The sequence below is a fragment of the Anarrhichthys ocellatus genome, unplaced genomic scaffold, assembly GCF_004355925.1.
Source record: "Anarrhichthys ocellatus isolate YVR2014 unplaced genomic scaffold, GSC_Weel_1.0 scaffold109, whole genome shotgun sequence".
Taxonomy (NCBI): domain Eukaryota; kingdom Metazoa; phylum Chordata; class Actinopteri; order Perciformes; family Anarhichadidae; genus Anarrhichthys; species Anarrhichthys ocellatus.
Genome location: NW_022280139.1, coordinates 270760 through 292521, shown reverse-complemented (window position 1 = coordinate 292521; position 21762 = coordinate 270760). Strand labels below are relative to the sequence as shown.

At 42.8% G+C, this 21762-nt stretch overlaps 1 protein-coding gene across 2 annotated transcripts; it reads right to left on the bottom strand.

Annotated features, from left to right (window-relative positions):
* Positions 1-2173: 2173 nt before the first annotated feature.
* snx25 (sorting nexin 25) lies at positions 2174-19782 on the bottom strand. Of its 2 annotated transcripts, XM_031876435.1 has the most exons (22): positions 19600-19782; positions 18625-19341; positions 17711-17795; positions 15321-15537; positions 14577-14749; positions 13298-13484; positions 12745-12815; positions 12082-12272; positions 11647-11778; positions 11353-11502; positions 11103-11231; positions 10819-10983; positions 10355-10486; positions 9068-9208; positions 5638-5751; positions 5040-5117; positions 4667-4750; positions 4459-4576; positions 4218-4284; positions 3931-4112; positions 3739-3839; positions 2174-3623 (listed from the first exon to the last, which is right to left on the bottom strand). In XM_031876435.1, exons 2-22 carry the CDS (start codon positions 18973-18975, stop codon positions 3558-3560), a joined length of 2934 nt encoding a protein of 977 aa, XP_031732295.1. In that variant the 5' UTR covers positions 18976-19341; positions 19600-19782; the 3' UTR covers positions 2174-3557. The 2 variants fall into 2 exon arrangements, with proteins under 2 accessions (XP_031732295.1, XP_031732296.1); XM_031876436.1 differs by lacking the exon at positions 9068-9208.
* Between the last annotated feature and the right edge of the window lie 1980 nt (positions 19783-21762).

Below are 21762 nucleotides of genomic sequence, written 5' to 3'. Positions count from 1 at the left end.
ATATATATATTTTTACATTTCACGCAATACTTTTGCATGTCATGAAGTGGCTGAAACATATATTGTCCATCACTGGATTCACCTCGGGGGGGTTAAACAAAAGGTCATGCAGCAGAATTTGACTAAATGAATGTATGTATAAGAAGTGGTTTCAATCCTGCTCCTGAACCAGTTCACAGCTTATAACCCGACAGCCATCATTCCAACACACCTTTATTTCCATGTACGGAGGGTCGTGTTCCAAATGGGCTTTATCCTCGGCCATTCTCGCCTTCCGCTCCCTGATGAAGTTCTCCAGCTCGTCGTCCATCTCCTTGGGGCAAAGTCAGAAAACACAACTGAGAACACAAAATGTCATGCTTGGCATAATGTAAGAGCAACATTTGACAAAAAATGAAAAAAAGTGTAAAATGGTGAAAGACTCAAGGCTGCACATTTTAATTGGGTAGTTAATTACTAATATTTAATAGGACATTGGAGAATGGGGTTTCCACTGTGTGCCAAGGAGGGACAAATGTAAACAAAGCAAAGACTACAGGTGACTAATGTGTTCCTCCTCTCTCTAATAAGCCAGTGCTAATCAATTCAATCACCACAAAGCTGGAATGAACATTAATCATTTTGTACTTTTGAGGCACTTTGCAGTTTATTTTAGGGGCGCAGTGCATTATATGATGAATCCAAGAAAGGTCAGTCCACGTGTCTTGGGTGCCATAATTTATATATATATATATATATAAATAATTTTTTTTTTTTTTTTTTTTATATTTTTTAAAGGAATCAAAATAATGGTCATATGCTTCGATGATCTGAAATAGGAAATGAACTACAACCCTTCGACCTAACCGCTGTGAAGGGCCGGACGAGTCAGTGACTGTTTCTTTAATTTCCCGTTGTCAGGCAACCACAATGAACAAGATAGCGTCACTTTTGCCTACTGATAGCATTAACCCGCTAAACAGTATTAGCTTAGCGGCTATCATAACAAGTATTGTTGATATCAAAATAATACGTTAAACACGTTGTATGGGGTGGGTGATGGTTGTTTAGTCCGTTTAAAGGAATATATAGCTTAGCTACTTAAGTTAGCCTGTTAGCTTTAACTTCAGGAAAGGCAAACCCAAAGTAAAGCCAAACGACACAGAAGTGAGGAAAGCTAACATTAGCTAACTAAATACTAGCTCCTCGTCCAGCTAGCGTTAGCTTTCTAGGTAACTACCAATAGCCTGTTATACTCGTTTACTGTAAACATGACCTACCATTGAGCGATGTTAACATATGGTGTTGTCGGATAAGGCAATGTTTGCCAGCCTGCAAATGTTAGTGGTGCCTTTGTCGTCCAGTTTGAGTTCAGCATCACTAGCAAGTTTATATATCATAATAATACTGCACTACTTCCGGGGTTTAAGTCTCAAAATAAAAGCCCATGTGAGAAAACCGGCTGCACACCATTGTTACATTGTTGTATATCTCAGCTGGTTATACTGTACAATATTCTGTGAGCGTTAGAAAGGCTCAGACATTATGCACGGTTCATTGTTTTCATCTCTGTTCATCCACGTCTGGATATCAGGAACATTATTTCAGACTTTTCTAAAAGCAGGGCCCTAATATTTATGATTTTCATCGGGGCTTTCCATTCTAAAGAATTTTACCACAGATACACTTGGCTCATGCGATTGCAATATCCTACCTGGTGGAATTGCAAACCAGAATAGGTCACACGGACAAGGTTTTGAGACAAAATTACACTATTATTTGAAAGTTAGAAATAATCAGGCGCAGATCTAAAGTTGTTTGATGTAATGATTTCTTTATAGAAATGTCTTGTACATCTCAATCATTCTCCTGTACGCGACACATTGTATGCTCTTACTTTGAAGGCAAAGTGCTACTGTACCTGTCTTTTGACTCTAACTTGATGAGTCGTGGCTCAGCTCATTACTGAGAGGAGGTAACACTCCATCCCCTTTTTGGGGAACACATGTTGCATTCAGGTCCTTGGAAAAAAACTGTTTATTAAGCAATAACACTATTCTGTTTTTATATTTTCAAGTGCTTCGACCACTTTCAGTTGCAGTGTTAAAAAACAGGATCTCATCCACAAGCAGTTGAAGAGTTTTAGCAACGACTACTTGTTTTAAATCATTTAAATACCAAGTTTTGTGCCATGCAGATGGCAGAGTTAATGCAGCAGAATACTACTAAAAATAATGTAATAACTAAAATGGCAATAATGTCTTCACTGCTGCTCAATTTACAAATTTTTGTTTTTAAATTTCTAATATTTAACATTACAACTATATGCTTTCCCAATATCAGTACAAAACATTTTAATTGTAGGACTGCATTCAAAATTTATTTTATGTACTTGGTTTTTGCTGAAAGTAGGCAAACTAAATGCTTTGGAAGAGCAAGGCAGGGTCTTTAACCTTTACTCATTGAAGATTTATATTTTATTTCAATCATCACTTGTGAGAAAAAAAAATTAAATAGTTAAACGTAATAGACAAGTCAAGGAATTGTTAAATAAAAATATGAATAAAGCTGGGGACAATTGTTGTACATCTGGATTTGATTTTACACTATTCAGTGTTTCCTGCTTACACACGCTGGTTCATTGGACAATGTGTGTCAATACTAGTAATATATAATTCAGTATCAAAAACCATTTAGAGAAAATCAAAAACGGCACATCCACTTTTTGTTTGCAATTTATTGCTTATATAAACGCTCTCTAAACAATTTTTGGTAAAAATAAAATCTATCAATCATAACCATAAATAAAATCATCACAATGACTTTCACATGACATTATATTGCACAATTATAAGCCGTAACAAGAATCACAGAACACAAGTGTTGCTCAGGTTGTGTGTAGGAGGAATGTTCAGAGGTCCGTGGGCAACGACGCACTTGGTTGCCTTCAGATGGTGACAGGAAACCGGAACTTCAACGGTCTTTGATGCGTGTAACCAAGGTCAAACAGCTGATGACCAGACAATCATGCTGTTTACTATCACAAACTGTGACTCTTCTTTATAGTCTAGTGACCGCCATGATTTACACAGGAACAACGGATTTGTTGTGGTACAGATCTGACGTTTCAGCGCCATCAAAATAAGAAAAAAGAAAAATACAGACGTGGCTCACTTAAATGTCAAAAATACATTTTGTTCTTGCGCGAATGTGGACTTCCAGGTGCAAATGTGATCCGTCTAGTTAGACGGCTGCTTAAACAGGAAGAAGTCGGACTCCATTTGGTTTCTCCCGGTTCAGATGGACAAGTTCAGATCTGTGCCACAACAAAATCAAAACATCAGCCCCTTTCAGTGACAGGTGTCGGCCCAGCTGTTTCATCGTTTCACAGCAGCGTTCTAGTTCCACAAATCAGCACGTGTCTCAGCTCTGACCAACACGGCTGCTTTCTGTCTGAGGTTGAACCAAAAGGCCACCTCCCTGTCTGGCTTGGCAGTTTATGATTGGTCAGCTACAGAAAGGCCTTAGATCCAAAGACTCTGTGTTACGTGTGTGTGACTGCGTGTGTGAGTATTTGTTCAGATGTTGTCCACCTCTGCGCTGAGTTCAGGGCACACTTCCTTGAGTAACATTTCCATCAACACCTAGCGGAGACAGCGAGACAAAGTTATTTGTTTTGCAGCTGTACTTGCATATAGTACGATACATATATATCAGTTAAAGGAACAGTTTGTAGATTGACATATGCATCACTCTTACATAGAGAAGATGTTTGTTGGCACTAGCCTCCTGCAGGACATTGAAGATCTTGATGATTCCATAGCGGGCATTCTGCTGGCCGACTAGATTTGCTAGTGCATCTGACAGAAAAGATCACATTGAAACAAAGTGACGAGATCAGACGTGTTCATGCTTTTTACATCCACAGGTCAGTGAGTGTTCTGCAGCTACCTGGGATATTGTCGAGTAGTTTCTGTTGAGCCCGGTCCTTAGTCTCGCTGCGTTCGGAGTCAGTTCGGACCTTGACGTGAGGTGCCAACTTCCCGTTGGGCCAGAAGGCCTCCTTGAACACATTGATGTAACACACCGACATCTGCTCACAGAAGATCCAGTTCACCGTGTCCCGGATCTGTCTAGAATAAAGACAGTGGGAATAAATGGAACAAAGTCAATCCTGAAACGTACTTCATGATTGAAGTAGGCATAGTTTATCAAAATGCCAACTTGTTAGAACTTACTTGTTGATGGTTCGTCCAAATGTCACCTGGACTAGTGCAATTAGGGTCTTCCTCACCCACTTAAACACTGGGGGGGGCAGACAATGAGAGAAGGAAACAGAATGGATAAATCCACTGTCAGAAATCACCAACTACACCTCCAACAAAAACCACAAAGGTGTACCTTTTTTTTTTATTTCTATATCGATATTAAAACGGAATAGGAGACAGCGATTAAAACGGACAACAGTGCACTACTCACTCCCTCTGAGTTCAAAGATCTCTCCTATGAGCATGAAGCAGGGCTCGGCCAGGGCGTCCCTCCTCACGTCCGTCTCATCGCCGTAGTCGGACAAGTCGCTGTCGTCGTCAGCCTCCTCCTAGACATTTGCACACGGCACACACAATCTCAGTGAGGACAGTCCTCGAGTTACCGTTCCTCTAGCGGTCGTGAATATATGATGCAGTACCTCGGTGTGGGAGAAGAAGTCTCCAGGTAGCCTCTCCAGGAAGGAGGCCAGAGAGAAAGACGATTTCTTCTGGATTGACATCACCTTCAAAGCATTGAACAAGATGTCATCACTTCACAATGTATAGAATCATCATCATCATCGTATGGAATCATTCGTCCAGGTGAGGACAAACGAACCGGACACGTAATAATCAAGAAAGGGAACAAATCATCACTTTTTATAGTGTCGTTGTGTATCGAGTTAAAAGCAGCTCAATAACTGATAGGACTGTGTACATATTGGCTGCTGCTTCACATGCAGGCATTTTTAATTAACTGGAATGCATTAGTGCCCTGACGTATTTGAAACAAAAGAATGAGAAATTGGTTACCTTGAGGTACTCTGGGGACGGGCTGAGGAACGCATAGAGAGCCTCTGACTGGCATAATCGCTCATCTGTCAGCAGACGCTACACACACACACACACACACACACACACACACACACACACACACACACACACACACACAGAGTGTCATCATCAACATCATTTAGCTGGTGTCATACACTACAAAGAGGCAGTGTGAGCTGCGTGTTGTCCTCCAGTGCGGTGGTTCCAAACCTTTATGTCTAACCAGTTTCTACTTCTCTGCTCGCTTAGTTTTCACGAGCTCTTGAAAGAAACCCATGGTGCTCAGTTGCCCCGATATGTATCGTTTTTAAAAAAACTGTCATTTCTATTTCACAGTCCATGTACCTCTTGGCAACTGCAGAAGTACCCTCTGGAGTACAAGTACCCTTACATATCTGCTCTAGTGTATTTAAATATGTGCGTTATGTTGAAGTTAACAAGCTTTTATTTGTTAGTATAAAGAGTTGTATTGTCTATTACGGCAGACACCAAGCACCAAAGTGTTCGTCTTGTCAAGTCAGTCATAAAATGACTCGGGTGTAGCACAGCTTTACAGTACTGCTGTTAGCTTGTTTACCTGGAGAAAGGCATTGAGCTGAGTTCTGCTCTTGTCTAAGAATTTCTGGTCGATGGATTTGAAGGGAAGTTTGCTGAGCGATGGTAACTGGAGTTTCTTCAACGATGGGAAACACTGCGGAAGAAGAAGGCACCAAGGATTAAAAGGGGAAATTAGCCACCTTTTATGTGAGTTACTAATCAGTGTTGATGGCAGTGGTGGGCCGTCAGGGCCTGCAAGGCCTTCTCTGCTGGCCTAGACAGAATCACAAAGTTATAGCTATTTTATAATACTTCTTAAACATACTACATGTATTGTAATTTATAAAAATATTTTTCCCATTATCTTATTTTCTCATTGCACAGCTCCTGTCTTCCTCAGTTGCTCTGCTTCCAGTGCAGCTTGTTTTAAGTAGAGCTTTTATCCAATCAGATTTCACCTCTGTGTCTCTAGGTAAGAACAGAGGCAGAGGCCTACAAACTCACAAGTGAATCTATGTGCAGTTTAAGTGAATGGGGACAATATTGTTGATTGTCATAGTCTTCAACCAATCAGATCTTTAGTTTGACATGTTGGGCGTATTCTTTGACGTGTCAGAGCTGTCTAGCTGGCCTACAAGTACGTCAGCATTAACGTGCAGCTCAGTTTCCAGGTACAGCTCAGCAGTGAGGTGCAGCGTGCGCTGCGATTGGTCAGTGGGCGAGCACGTGACTATTGGAAAACGAAACTTAAGGTAGCCAGCAGAGCTTAGTCTGAGTAATAGGGGTTCAAATTGAAAGATATGGAAGAAATGATGACATTTTTTGCAATTTGCTTGGTGTAGATTATTTTTTTTACCTACAGTAGCTTTGTTTTTGTATCACTCAACGGCTGAAGGAGGAGAAACGGATTTGTGAGTTGGGATTTAACCGTGGGATTAAACTCTTTGTCAACAAAGAAAGGAGGATGGAGTTTGTCTTTAAGTGAACAGCATTTGGTAAGTCAACTGCGTTTGTTTTTTTACATCCAATATCTGAATGGCCCTCGAGTGTGTAGGTGTTCCGCTGCAGGTCTGCTGGATTGATTTGTTGCCATATGAATATATGTGACTGGTTCTTGTGAGTTTGTTGTTGTCGTCATTGTGTTAATTATATAGATTTGGAGTATATGCATTGTTCGTTAATTACGAAGCATCCCGTCATGCGCGGAGTTATTGTCAAGACAATTGAATCTGTTTGGGCTGCTGTTTTCTTTTACAAATCAAGAATGATGGTCTGGAGAAATGGGGATTGTGTGGCGATTGCTTTAGCCCTGTTTGAATCAGTAGGGAACAGCTAAACGCTGCGGGGAGAGTTCGTAGCTTGTTTGCTGCTGTTATTTTCCCGTTAAGCTAGTTTAGCATAGCCTCCCAGAACACACGTGCGGTAACTCAGCAGTTTTTTGTTTTGTTCCGGGTTCAGAGGTCACACAGTCCGTTGTCTCCTACGTGAGCGCAGAAAAAAAAAAATGATATTTCTTATAATTTAAGCTTCTGCATTTTCCAAATGCACGAGTATTATTCAAACGTATTGTTCGGTTCGTAAGCCTCGTACCGAACGGTTTAATACGAATACGTGTAGTTACACCCCTAGAAACAAATAACCATAGCTGTGTCGTCATAATGAGGTTATTAGGAGCTGGTTCAGCTGCAGGACAGCAGTGAAGGCCCAGGTATAAAATGCACAGCCCGCCACTGGTTGATGATGAATGTAGTTGACTGAAGCGGTACTCCTCAGTGCGTGCTACATTGACCCACAAAGTTGGTCAATATAAAACCATATATACAGTTCCTTGCATAAGTATTCACCCCCCTTGGATGTTTTCCCCTTTTGTTGCTTTTATACATGAAAGCATGGTCAACATAATTTGGCTTTTTTGACAAGAATTTGCAAAGAAAACGTCTTTCATGTTAATGTGAAAACAGATTTTTACAAACTAATGTCAATTAATTAAAAATAGTGTAAAATAAGTGTTTGCATAAGTATTCACCCCCTTTAGACCTAATTCAACAGAAGTCCAGCTAGTTGATGCCAGCAGTGTCACAAGTAGTGAAATGGAGATGACCTGAGTGCAGTTGATGTGTGTCAAGTGATTGTAGTATAAACACACCTGTGTCTGGGACGTCCAGTCTCTGGTTCATCAGTATTCCTGCTACAATTGCAACATGAAGACAAAATAACACTCCAAGCAACTCAGAGAAAAGATCATCGAAAAGTACAAGTCAGGAGACGGCTACAAAAAGATTTCCAACTCACTGGACATCCCACAGAGTTCAGTTCAGTCCATCATTAAGAAATGGAAGGAGGATGCCACTTGTTTAAATCTCCTAGAGCTGGCCGTCCTCACAAACTGAGTGACCGGGCAAGAAGAGGACTGATGAGGGAGGCCACCAAGACACCTACAACCACTCTGAAGGAGTTCAAAGCTTCAGTGACTCAGATGGGAGAGACTGTACATACAGCAACTGTTGCCCGGGTTCTTCACCAGTCGAAGCTACAGTGGCAAAGAGAAAGCCACTGTAGAAAAAATTCACCCAAAGGCATGTGGGAGACTCCAAGGTCAATTGGAAGAAGGTTCTTTGGTCTGATGAGACAAACATTGAGCTTTTTGGCAATCAGACTAGACGCTATGTTTGGCGAACACCAAACACTGCACATCATCACAAACACACCAGCTCCACCGTGAAGCATGGTGGTGGCAGCATCATGCTCTGGGGATGCTTCTCAGCAGCAGGCCCTGGAAGCCTTGTAAAGGTAGAGGTGGAAATGAATGCAGAAAGATATCCCCAAATCCTGGAGGATAATCTGACTCAGTCTGCAAGAGAACTACGACTTGGGAGAAGATTTATTCTCCAGCAAGACAACGACCCCAAGCATACAGCAAAAGCTACACAGAATGGTTCAAAGACCACAAGGTGAATGTTCTGGAGTGGCCAAGTCAAAGCCCAGACCTCAATCCAATCCAGAATTTGGGGCTGGACTTGAAAAGAGCTGTTCACGCCCGATCCCTGAGCAACCTGACAGAGCTTGAGCTGTTTTGAAGAAGAATAGAGAAAAGTCTTCGTGTCCAGATGTGCCAGCCTGAGTGAGACACATCCACACACACACACACACACACACACACACACACACACACACACACACACACACACACAGTGCTGCGATTGCAGCCAAAGGTGCATTTACTAAATACTGACCTGAAGGGGGTGAATACTTATGCAATCATTTACTTTACCTTATATATTTTAAATGAATTGACATTATTTTGAAAAAATCTGTTTTCAATTTGATATTAAATAAGTTTTTTTTGCAAATTCTTGTCAAGAAAGCCAAATTATATTGACCATGATTTCATGTATAAAAGCAACAAAAGGATGAAACATCCAATGGGGGTAAATACTTATGCAAGGCACTGTATATTGGTGCTGTGTTACCTCTGTGAGTTTGCGGTGCAACATCTGGAATTCAGTGAGTTTCCTTTGGACGCTCCAGCGACTGTTGGACGTCTCCTCTCCTTCTACCAGGCTTACACACACACTGTAACAAGCTACTGTCTCTCCACCCTCCTCGGTAGCCTGGACACAGAAATGTCTCAATATGATCGACATACAAGAACAGATTTCTGCTCTTTCAAAAAGCATGTTGATGTAAAGTGGAAATCAGCCAGTTAGACCAGTGGTCCCCAAGACAATATTTTCACGGACCGGCCTTCAAGGTGTAGCGGAAAAACACGACGAAATAAAATGATAAGATCGGCATGAAAACAAATATAAAATGCATAAATAAATGCAACTCTCAATAACGCTGAATCAGTGGGATCCCTGAGCTTGTTTCTCTGTAACGAGACGGTCCATCTGGGGGTAATGGGAGACAATGACACCCGAAGTGTGTTCCTTATGTCCAGTCTACTCCGATTTTGTTTTGATTGCCGTCACTGCAGAACATCCCGCTTCACAAAGAAGACACGTGAAATGGAAGCAGGGTTTTCAGCATTTTAGTCGCGATCTCCGGATATTCAGCCTTGATTTTAATCCAAACACCAGCAGAGTTGTTGTCTCAAACATACATTCAAGGCCACCGTCATTTACAACCTCCAGCAGCTGATCTTCCTCTGTCGACACATATTCTGCAGAGCGGGTTTGGCGCGTCAGAATTACTCCTGATATTTAATCAGACTCCTGATATTGTCTGTTCAATGAAGCTTTCTTGTTCTTGGAAGTTGTAGGTCTTCTTCTGTCTCCTTAGTGGGCCTTTTCCCTTTGCAAAGAAGCTCTCCAAAAGTTATTTACTCATTTTCGCTAGTTTGCGGGCTTAATTTTTGAGGTAACGTATCACGTGACCGAGACACGTCAAGACGCACAGGCGGATGAAATTGCGAGAGAATCGGGTTATTTTTCAAAATAAAACTTCTTTCAGACTCTGGTAATCAATAAAACGGAAATAATATAATATTTATTCTTTCTGTGCGGCCCGGTACCAAATGATCCATGGCCCGGTACCGGTCCGGTGGTTGGGGACCACTGAGTTAGACTACGTTCAAACTGCAAGCCTTAATACTCAACTCGCTTTTTTTGCTCAGATTTTTCTCTCTTTATTATTTTGATGTTAAATGTGTCCAATATCAGATTCCAGTGTGAACTGAACTGACCCGCATGCCCAAAGGAAACATGGAGGCCATTGAATTTAGGCCACATTTGCCTGTAGCAGCACAACAAAAGTACCTCAGCAGTAGTGATCATAGCCCTCCAGTGGCCCAGGTTTTCACACCACCAGTCAGTCCTGGTGATGTGCTGCTGGAGTTCACAGTGTTCTCTCTCCATGGCTCCGATCTCCTCTTTTAGTTTGCTCACAATCTACAGACGTACAGGAGATGCACATTTGAACCAGCATGCAAACCAGTGACTGAAAGTGACATTAAGATGTTTTTAACCCTCGTCAGAAAAGTGAGTGTTGTGCATATTCTGTCGTTATTCAGATTCAAAAGCTTTAAGTATACAAATGCCCAAGAGCAGGTCCATAGGCTTTTAAGCAAATCAGATTTATTAGAAGATTTTCTTCAGCTCAAGCAGTTAACATCTTTCCGACACTGGATGTGCACATTCACCAACTTGTTTCCTGTGTTTGGGTGTTTTTAATGCCGTTCTGCTGGGAACTTATGGAGTGAATTCTCATTTTCTTTCGTTACCTTCTTGTCTGGTTTGGGTGCATTTTGGATGGAGCCCAGGGCCTGTCGCTTGTACTCCAGCTTGTCGTAGAGTTGGCGGAGTTTCGTAGCGGCGTAGCTGGCCTGCTCATTGATTCTTTTACTGCCTTCATCACCCACCTCCTCTCCTGCATCTAGACCCTGGCACTACAGCAGAAATGTATATGTATTACAATGTGTACTAGCAGAGCTAAACACTGATACTGGCGTGATACATTTGAGTATCTTAACAGTTTGACCCTTCAACAAAATGATGTATGTCTGACCCCTTCTTCCTCCTTCTCCTCTGTGCTGCACTGTGATTGGCTGCCCTGCTCGTCTCTTCTGATCAGCCCATCGTAGTGGTCGGAAACCAGGAAGGAGGGGTAGTAACGCTCTCTCATCGTCTCGGCCACCTGGAGGATGCAAGAGAGCAACGGGAATGCTTTGTTGTCAGTGTAGAGCATTTTAACACTGTGGACCTTTTAATAAGGAGAGCCATGAGTTACAGTTCGTTAGTATAAAAGCAGCAGTGACCTGTTCTTGTAGTCTGACAAAGACTTGTGTTCCTCTGTTCCCCACCAGACTCTGTTGGATCTCCTTCAGGAGAAACTTCTCCACTGGAATCTCCCTGCTCTCCACAAAGAACTTCTGGTAGATCTCCCCGACGATTTGGGGCACTTCATTCTACACACGTAAACAAACACATAATCGGTTACTCATCATATTAATGTGTTTTACTATAGCACCGATGTCACTCATTACCAGATCACCACCCCCTTTAATACCGTGCACTATTAGCAGCATTAGGCTAAACCCGACTGCAATCACCTTGTTGGCGGTTTTCAGTGTTTCCACCAGTTCCCAGAAGCTAATCAGAGCTCTCTTATCAACTCTCTCCATGTAAACTCGGAAATGCTCCCGGTAACCTGGATTACACAGGATGTCATCGAACTGGAGAATCTGGATATGGGGAGGAGAGAGAAGATGACACAACATCAGCCATGTGGAGCACACTTTGATCCAAAGCACAAGTCCTCCAGCAAAGACATGCAGCTAAAGGGACAGTTCACCCCAAAATCAGAAATATATACCATCTTCCTCTTACAGTTTCGGAAGTGCTATTTTTTCAATCTAGATGGTTATGGTTGCGAGTTGCCGAAATATATCATTCAAAACATTCTTAATATTTGATAGGATGTGCTAAAACTACAACTCAGCAACTTGTTTTCAATCAAGACCACACCAGCTGTACCCGAGTCGTACCTTCTGACTTTGAGGCTCATCCACTTCATCGGTCCCTCCTTCCTCGTTGTTCTCATAGTTTGGTCCGCCGAGGAGGCGGATTCTTTTCTCACATTGTTTCTTAGCAACAGTCAGCTGATTGATGTATCGTTTCATATCTCTGGCCCTCAGCAGGTCTGCCTTCATGGCTGCTGACTCTTTACCTTTTCGCTCTAAGAGAGGGAACAGTGTGAGTCACACAGTAACATCAAGATAAAGTTGCTAGACGTCACTAACTTCATGTTACAAATAGGTTCTTTAGGGAAAGCGTAGTTTCTGATAAACAAAGTGCCATACATGGCACTGGTCACTGGTCACTTAAGAGAGAGGGCGTTCTTGTTGACCGTTCTACAAATGCAAAAACGAGCACACGTCCCTTCAGATTGTGAGAGCTTGATTCAATGGAGAAAAATCCTGCAGAAAAAGTTGCTATTCCAGCATTGTTATCTCAAAGGACTTTACAGAGCCACCGTTTTGCGAGGAAAACAGGACAGTAACTCTCACAGAGTTGACGCTATATAACGGCATCGGGATCATAATCTCGACCAGAGAACTGCACACCCCAGCTTTAAATTTCCAATTTTTTTGGGGGTTTTGTGTGATAACGTTTCGGCCTTTCTGTCATACGATGAAGCGTTTCTGTACCTTTCTGCTTCTTGAGCTGAGGGAGGCTGCTGATGGTGGTGGCATGAATAATCTCTACCACTATCTGATACCTACAGAGAGAGAGAGACAGATGCAAAACTTCAATCACTTGTTGGAATCAACTGATAACTTAGGATGGATAAACTGAATACTACTGGAGTAAACAAGACAAATACGCTCCAATGTGGAACAATGATAAAATGCGTGTTAACTCTAAAACATATCGTAGTCTGTAAATATGGAGGTTACTGCGTCTATGTCTACAGACTTTAGATGTATATAAATATATGAGCAACAATTCAGTGTTGTGCCATTCATTCTCAAACTAACAAGACAGTAGAACAGTATCATGTCCAGTCCGCATTTAGATCTAGTATAAGAGACACCGTCTGTTCCCATGGTAACTCCACAGCAGAAAACAGACTGGCGGTTAAATGTTTGTGTATATTTGGGAGTACTGTATACACACAGTATGGTTCTTTCAAAGAAGTCCACGTCCGTACGGGACACTCGGTTTAATAAGGCAAGTCTGTGTGTGCCGTTTGTGTCATGCCTGAGTTGTTTGAGGAAATTGACATCGGCAGAACTTGAGATGAGTTTGACGAAGTCTTCGTAGGAGGCAGCGTAGGTGTAGGCTTTCTTCTGCTGCTCAGCCTGCTGCTCCCTCTGCTCCAGCTGAGACAGCAGCATCCTGTTTATGGAGTCCGGATCGCTCAGCACTTCCACCAAAGGTTTCAACACTGCAGCACACAAAGAGAGGACAGCTATAGGTGAACGGAATGATCGACCGAATTCTGCACTTGTTTTTCAGTTTGAGTGAAGTCTGTTTGACGACACTTTACAGCACTGGTTGTATTCATTCAGGCACAATATATACAGAGATATTTGCACTCTACTTAATGCACCTCTGTAGCGGCACATGTAACTTGAGTCGTGATTCACTCGTACAACCCAATACATCTTTTTACCTGCCGAAATTGACTGCACATGTAATTCAAAAACGTGGGTTGAGTGTCGAGTTACTCTTCAAGCTCACAGAAGGACAAATCTGTGGGAAATGCAGTTCTAGAGTTTAAATAGCAGCTGTGAAAATGATGCATTTCCACTCCCATATTATGCAATACATAAATACAGACCCCATTACTACTCACAGCAGGCAAAGAGCGGGTGTGATCACTGACACTAAGAATGGTGGTTACATTCAATGTAGAATTTCCAGTTCCACAGCTCTGGTATTTGGCCTGTTGGCTCCCTGACATGGTTTATTGGGACATGTCAGTAAAACAATTACTGATGTAGCTGACACTATAGAGCAGGAAGCACAGACACAAACAGTGACAGATTCAGAAGAAAGAAACCTAACAGACGCACAGACATCAGTGTCTGATAAAAGTATGAGATATACATATGCAGATGCTTTTGTGAAATACAATTATTATTAAACCTTCATCACAAAATCCCTGATGTGACGGAAAGCGTTATGATGTTATCCGTGTCTGCTTTATCATTCTACACAGCAGACATGTTCATGTGTCCTAGCAGGCGCCACCAATAACATTAACTTCCATTTGAGTTTCCACAGAAGCCGGAACAGAAGCCAGAAGGCAAAGCATGCACAACACCAGGACCGTGTAACCGGAACACCTGAATGGAATGCAGCCATCATTCATTGTTATAAATTACACCTGTGCCTTTTCTGCAGTCATATCAAAATGTCTGCCGTGAAAAGAAAGCTAATTTACTTGTAATTCGGGATAAAATGGGACCTGACTTTAGAGTACGTGTTCACTAGCTGACCCAAATACATGTAGTGCCATACGCAGTACTTGTACCTTTAGTAGTGATGACTTCTGTGAGGCAGCAGCGTAGTGTATGTGACTTGGCATCCTTTTGTGGCAGCAGACATAGCAGCAGTATTCTGGCTACACAGCGGAGGAAGGCCAGCTCGGTGTCCGGACTGACCAAACAGGGATGGAGAGGAAACGGCCGAGTACTCTCCTCTAGTCTGGAAACACACATGTACGAAGGAGACACGGATTGAGACATGAACGCAAAGACACAGAGAGAGAGAGAGATGTCAGATGACACGTATGAGATCCCATTTGGTCAACAGAGCGAACACTGCCATTGTTATTCGTACTTCATATCGAGGTCTTTGCCTCTAAAGCCCGACTGAACGAGACGCGCTGCTGCTACACTGTTCCTAAAGTACTGAAGACGAGGGAGGCCGGACGTCTCTGTAGTGCGATCAAATCATAAGTCTCGCCCGACTTGCCGGGATAATGAAACCAGATGATGTGTGAGTCATCACTCTGTCTGGAAGTGTACCTGGTGGACGCTGACTGGAGAGGGAGGAAGCGGGTGCAGAGGATATTAATGGCGTTTATTGCAACAATTTCACCCCATCTACGCACACAAAACAACTATGTATGAACACTGGCGGGGGGGGGCTGACATACTTTCTGTTAAACAACTGTGAGTCAGCACTGAAAAGGATGTGTGTGAGGAACACACACCCAAGCATCAATTAAGCTAAAGTAAACTATTCACAATCGTGTGTGTGTGCGTGTGTATACCTTGAAGATGCAGCCTTGAGGTCGGTGAAATGTGTGTGTAGGATTCGGATGGTGTCGTAACACACCACGTTGACGAGGTCGATGTCGGCGAGCCTGGATCGCAGCTGCCCGATCATCTGCCACCAGTCCTCCGACAGCATGGAGTACAACTGGCCCTCATCATGACTCAGAGGGATGTACCAGGACAGGATGTAGTCCCTGTAGGCGTAGTCAAACACTGGGGACAGACATGGAGACAGAAGAGTCAGACAGCAGTTCTCTCTCTACATGCAAATGTGAATCCGTTGAAGAAAGAGAAATAGACTTTTTCAATGTTTAAAGATGCAGTCAGTAATATTCTACCGACACCATTTTGTGCACGAACCATATGCCTGCTGAGATTTCAAGCTTTCTAAACAAGAGGAGCTGTCCAGCTGTCTCGGCTCGGTTTTCCTTGCGAATGCTCTAATCTCCCAGGACCCCTGAATCACCCACTGCACTAGTTTCATGTCCCGCTGGTGCAGCATTTGAACAGCGGAGACGTATCATCCGTCCCATCTATTTTGTATAGACGCTGCTTATCGTGCTGCTGTGGTTTCCCCCGGCTGCATGTAGATGTTACTTTAAAGCCATAACTGACAGCAGCTTTATCATATATGCTGCACAAGAAGCAAAAATCACTGAAAAGAAAAGGGTTGCAACTAGAGTGTTCTACACACTATTGTAGGACCTTAACATGGAGAGCCCAAGAGCGGACACGGTGGACGTGGTATGGCACGCAACGCTACACTTATAGCAAGTCCAGGGAGTTTTAATGACACGATACATTAATCTGATCCAAGTCCTGTTTGTACACACATTGGAATATTGGGGCTGTTTTTTTTTTTTTACATCGCCCATACAAACAGGTTCTGCATGTTCTGCGTAGGTTTCTGTCCCTCCTCCCAGAGTCCTGTAGGTGAGAATGAATTTATCTGTCTGTATGAATTAGACTTGTGACGTGTCCTCCAGATACCGGGACCCTGAGAAAGATCAGTGGTTTCGCAATAAGATGGATGGATGAGTGGATGGACGGAAAAGCTAGTGCTTTGATAGTAGTTCAAGTGCACATTAGATCACCTCAATTTCAGTCCCAATAATCCTAAATGCGTTTGAAATACCGCGTACCAAATTAGAACACTATCGAGCACCATCTTCTTTTGCTTTGGAGGCCATTGTTACAACAGAGGAAAGTGTCATAAAAACTAAGTTCTAATACATTTTCTTGTATGCTGTTCGTAACAATCATAAAAAAGCGAACCAATAACCACAGCTCCTCCGGGAAGCTAATGCCTTGAATTGGTTGCTTGGTTTAAATCCAAGACTTGAGCAACACAAAACCAATACAGCAACTCCGTTTATTTGAATAAGTGACACAGCAGGTCTCGACTGTCAACCTAATAATGTCTTCATAAACTGGGCCCTAAAAAAAAGCTTTTCAAAACACACACACTGGAGCATATGCAAATACGCATATGCAAATACGCATATGCAAATACATCTGTTACTTGGCAGCCAGACGTTGTGTGTGTGTGTGTGTGTGTGTGTGTGTGTCCAGGACGTTGTACTGTTGTAATCCACTATGAGTGGGAGGAATCACTGAGGGGACATGGTGCCTCAGTCAGCAGTTTTTTGGTTTGTTTATTAAAAAGCAGAAGCTGCAAGTGTTTCAACCATGTCAGAAACATTTAAGTGATACTCTTTGAAATGGAGGCAGATTGATTTTTGAGGGACGTGTAAAACTCCATTTTGAGTTTATTTTTAAACACTGTGGAATTGGCGTAGCAGAACTGAAACACACATTTGTTAACTTAAAGAACCGCATTGTGGGATTTTTAGCAAAAAGTAGTTGGATGTTATTAATGTGATAAAAAATTGAGGTATAAACATGCTGTTTAATATTTTGACATGTATGATTACAGCTGCAACAAGCATAGCTGAAAGCAAACTTGTGCTACTGCCGGTAGCATATTTGATAGTGCACAGTACTGAAAATACCTTGTAATACTATGAGAAAGGGACTACAGTGTACTAGATGGCATATAAGAGGTGGATTTGGAGATGAATTCAAACCTAAAAACTGGCTTTCCTTTTCTTCTCATACATTCTGTTGTTATAGTGTGAGCAGTAAACGTGAAGCTTTAAAACACAAATATCACATTTGATGCTCAAGCGATCTCAAGCATATCAAGAATCCTGACTTGTTGGTGCACTTTGTTCTTCGCACTGTCATGTCCACAGCTAACGTTTACACGAGACGATCTGAAACCTGCTGTGCTGACCGAAACGTCTCGCAGACCGTTTCCAAATGCGTTAACATGGACACAAGAAGAGCACCTCGGAAGATCTCTGGAGCGGCGGCGGTCCATTACCTTCCTTCAGAGCTTTGTCCACGTTGTGCGACACCACCACCCTCCTGCTCTGGCTTGACTCCTGAGCGGGCACCAAAAAACGGGCCTGAAAAACAAAAGAATCAGAGATCACGTCCCATCACAGATGGTGGAGGCAGCATAAAAATTGTGGAAATATTGGACGAGAGGGAAAAGACCGAGAGCAGCGCGTTTAATAAGCCTCAAATTCTAAAGGCAGCCCAAATTTGTCACAGCTCATACAGCATGTCGACCAGACAAATGTTCGTGACAATACTCCTCCACTGTCAACATCAATAAGTCATCAGTACACATCAACGCGCGCGCACACGCACACACACACACACACACACAAGCACACACACACACACACACACGCACACACACGCACACACACACACACGAAAGGCAACCGCTCGGTTGTGGCTGCCCATTAGAGGCGAAACCACCAGCCGGTTGCAGGGACATAATTTACTTTGCTTGCAGAATAAATCACACTGTATCTGAGCGTGTGTGTGCGTGTCTAAATTCAGCACCGTGACACCACCTCATCTATTATAGAGCAACATAGCGAGGAATCCAGGAAGAAGATGAGAGAGAGTGGAAAGCTGGGAAAGGGGTGGGAAAGGGGTGGGAAAGGGGTGGGAAAGGGGGGGGCAAATGGAGAGGAGAGTGAGAATAATATGGAACACAGATGTGTGTGTTCAACATGTTGTTCCTGTTGAAGAGAAGTGCCCTTAGAATTTGTAGTAGAATTTGTCAGTTTCCTCTCTATCAAAGGATTCCAGCAGTTGGTTGTAATTCATGGTGTAATGCAGATGCAATATCATAGTGTGCTGGTAGAGAGTGTGTGCATTGCCGACAGTGTGTGATTAATAATAATAATAATAATAATAATAATAATACCAGAATCTTACCATAAGCTTGTTGAAGAACCCCTGCCGCACATCTGACTGCCTCCTGTTCCTGTCAAAGCAGCTGACTTTGAGAGGACTCTTCCGGACCAGCAGAACAAAGCTCCCAGCCAGGAAACACAGCAGGGCGAACGACACATAGATGAAGAGCTTCAAGAAGAACGAGGTGAGAGTCAGGCCTCCCCACGCCAGCTGAAACACTACTGCTGCCACCACGCCCAGGCAGAAAGCCGGAACGAACCGGAAAGAGGAGCCGACGGCGGAGGTGGAGGTGGCAGACATGGGCCCCTCTTCTCCGCCGGCGCTGCTACTCCTTCCAGCCAGTGGTGTTGTGGTGGTTGAGGGGGTGGGCATGCTGCGACCCCACCATCCATATAGGTGCCACTACTAGTTAGGCTGGAAATGTGGTCCGCTAGTCTATACGCCAAGTCCGACTGGTAGGTATACTGTGTGCACTCGTGTGTACCCTCGACTACAGCGCTGTCTCCAAGACGAGGCATCCCGGCTCTGACATCTCCCCTCCAACCCACGCCGCTATGGTGTCCGCGCTCCTAGCATCGGCCCGCCCGGCAGCCACCACAGTCGGCACGGAGCCCCGGCAGCTCAGTCATCCACGGCAGACCACGGGCACCGGGGTTGACTTGGAATCGTCCGACAGGGGTCGCTCAGAGAGCAGAGACCCGGGGAGCGATGAAGCTCCGGAGCACCATCCACCGTCACCTTGGAGACAAATAGGTGGAAAGGTAGCTTAGTGACTGTTGCTAACCAACGGGGCTAGCAGGAAGCTCGACTAGCTAAGTAGCCAATATAAGTTACTGTTAGCTGCTTTAAAACTACAAAATGCATCAAATACAAGCAAAAAACAGCAAATTGTAAAAATGTAGTTTGACTACTACGCAAACTGAAATACTGACAGCTAGCCGACTAGCTTGCTTGCTAAGCAACCAATTTAACATCAGCTAACGTTAGCTTACTTACCTGTCGTTATGAAGGGTGAGCGACAACAGCGCTACATTCTCGCTTTCCTCTGTGTGGAGTAACTTTGCACGTTGAATTCACCTTTGCAGAGGTGAATTCAACGTATTATAAACGCAACGACAGAATGCCCAACAGATCAACACAAGCTACTGTTATTCTCCCCGAGCTTCAGCTGACTGACAATCTCTGTGAACGTGAAGGCTGTCAGCCAATCAGCGCTCGTGTTAACCGTGGATGGTGCGCCTGTTTTAAGTATCAGAACAGCCCGTATGGCGGGGGCGTTTAGTTTGAACGTTGTTGTGGGTGCACTGGGGAAAAGACGGACCAGCTGGGAGGCAACGGGCTATAATCAAGCGTACCACGAGATAAAGGATCACGCCTCTCTGACGATTGTTTTATTCTCTCGTATATGGTTTAAATTGCTGTCTGACTGTTTTCGGTTTTGTTTTAACGTTACAGAGGTGTCTTAAAGTATAAATACAAACTAAGTTTTTATTTTTCACATTTTACACAATGTCAACTTACATTTCAGCCATATTCAACCCAGATAGCGTATAGGCTACAATTAAGGGCTATTATTAATTCCTAAAGGCTTGATATTCAGAAAGGAAACTACATTTAAAAAAAAGAAAATACGCTCAGAGTAATAGGGTCACAGCAATTAAGCAATTTTAATATATGGATTTATAATCAATACATTAATGGCAGCAGATCACTTTTCATCAGTGGCTCAAACAATCTGACAGATACATTTGATATTTGTTGATTTATGTTCATTTTGGGCTACTGGCATGCATGGATTTGCTTTCTGCACAGCAATTTAAAGTCCAGTTGTGATTACAACGCTTGTGCAAGTATTTTCACTTGGCAGGTGGTGCCTATGTTAAATCCAACCTTTAAATCCAACCAAACATTGTCTTTGTGGCATAAATCACCCCTTCACAATATGTGGGAAATGAGACCATTTTTTTTACAGACACTGCATTCTATCAATAAACAAATTGTGTGTGATACAGAGAGAATCCGAAAGGATTTGAGCATCATAACCAGCCTCTATCCGAGCTTTCAGAGATGCTAACACATGATCAGTAAAGTGTGCAAAAGGTTATGGTTAACGTTAAAGGGACAGTTCACCCCAAAATCTAAATATGTTTCCTCTGCTGTTGAATAGTTCCATTATATTCGAAATAAGGCAGACACAACTAGGCAACTCACAGCAAAACAATCTAGCTTGATAAAAAAAACACTATACAGGTAAGAGGTACATATTGGGGTAAGCTGGCCCTTTAAGGCATCCTTGAATGTGACAGTAAGTCTGGTCTTAAAGGTACTTATGCAAGAATATGAAACTACTCAATGGACAAAGGGAAGTGATTCCTTATTTTATTCTTTGAATCGTGGTTATGAAGTACAGATGACGACCCCTCTAATCCACTAGGGGTTCCTTTTCCTGTTTGTACGGCAGGATGTTGATCATCAGCTGATGAGCCACACCTGAGCCTGGTGTGGTTATAAAAGCTCACCACCTTGATTGATATTTCTCTTCCTCGGCTGACACAGCAGCCATTCTGTTTTTGGTTGAGTCAGACATTTTCACACATCCACACGTGCTTACATTATTGATTACTAATTTTCCACATTTGCTCTTACTTTGTACATAAGTGTGCTTATTTATTATTTTTAACTTGTCTGGTCTCCAATTTTTTCTTGCATTCTTTGAGCCATGCTGTAACACCGAGAATACTAAAACCCTAAAAGTAATCCTTTATGTTTGTGTTTTTCTTACATTATGTCACTTGTAATATCTTACCAAAGAAATAACTCTATCGCTGTGCACCGTTCTTTTTCATTGTATTTATGTAATTCTTTTATATCAAATGTTTGTGATTCAATTTATATTAATCTTCATTAAATCTGGACAAACTCCCAGTGATGAGCTCAGCTGCTCGTGTATTATTGTGTAAAAATAACACTTTCCAGTTCTTGTTACAGCCATTTTCAATGATCTGATAACCGCTCCCTCAGTCCAGTCTTTCCGTCTGTGTCTGACACACGCATGCTGACATCAGATTTCCCTTTTCTCCACCAAAACAGACAGCTGTGTGTGCAAGTTACTTCCCCTTACAATATTCATGTATCGAAACCAGGCAAAAGGTTTCACAA

What these genes read in the sequence shown, in the direction of transcription:
- snx25 (XM_031876435.1), bottom strand. Translation starts at nt 18,975, where the DNA reads ATGCCCACCCCCTCAACCACCACAACACCACTGGCTGGAAGGAGTAGC. An exon ending in CTCAAGGCTGCATCTTCAAG is followed by an intron (nt 14,750 to 15,320) that starts GTATACACACGC and finishes GTGTGTTTCCAG; the next exon opens with ACTAGAGGAGAGTACTCGGC. An exon ending in ATGAGCCTCAAAGTCAGAAG is followed by an intron (nt 11,779 to 12,081) that starts GTACGACTCGGG and finishes CCCCATATCCAG; the next exon opens with ATTCTCCAGTTCGATGACAT.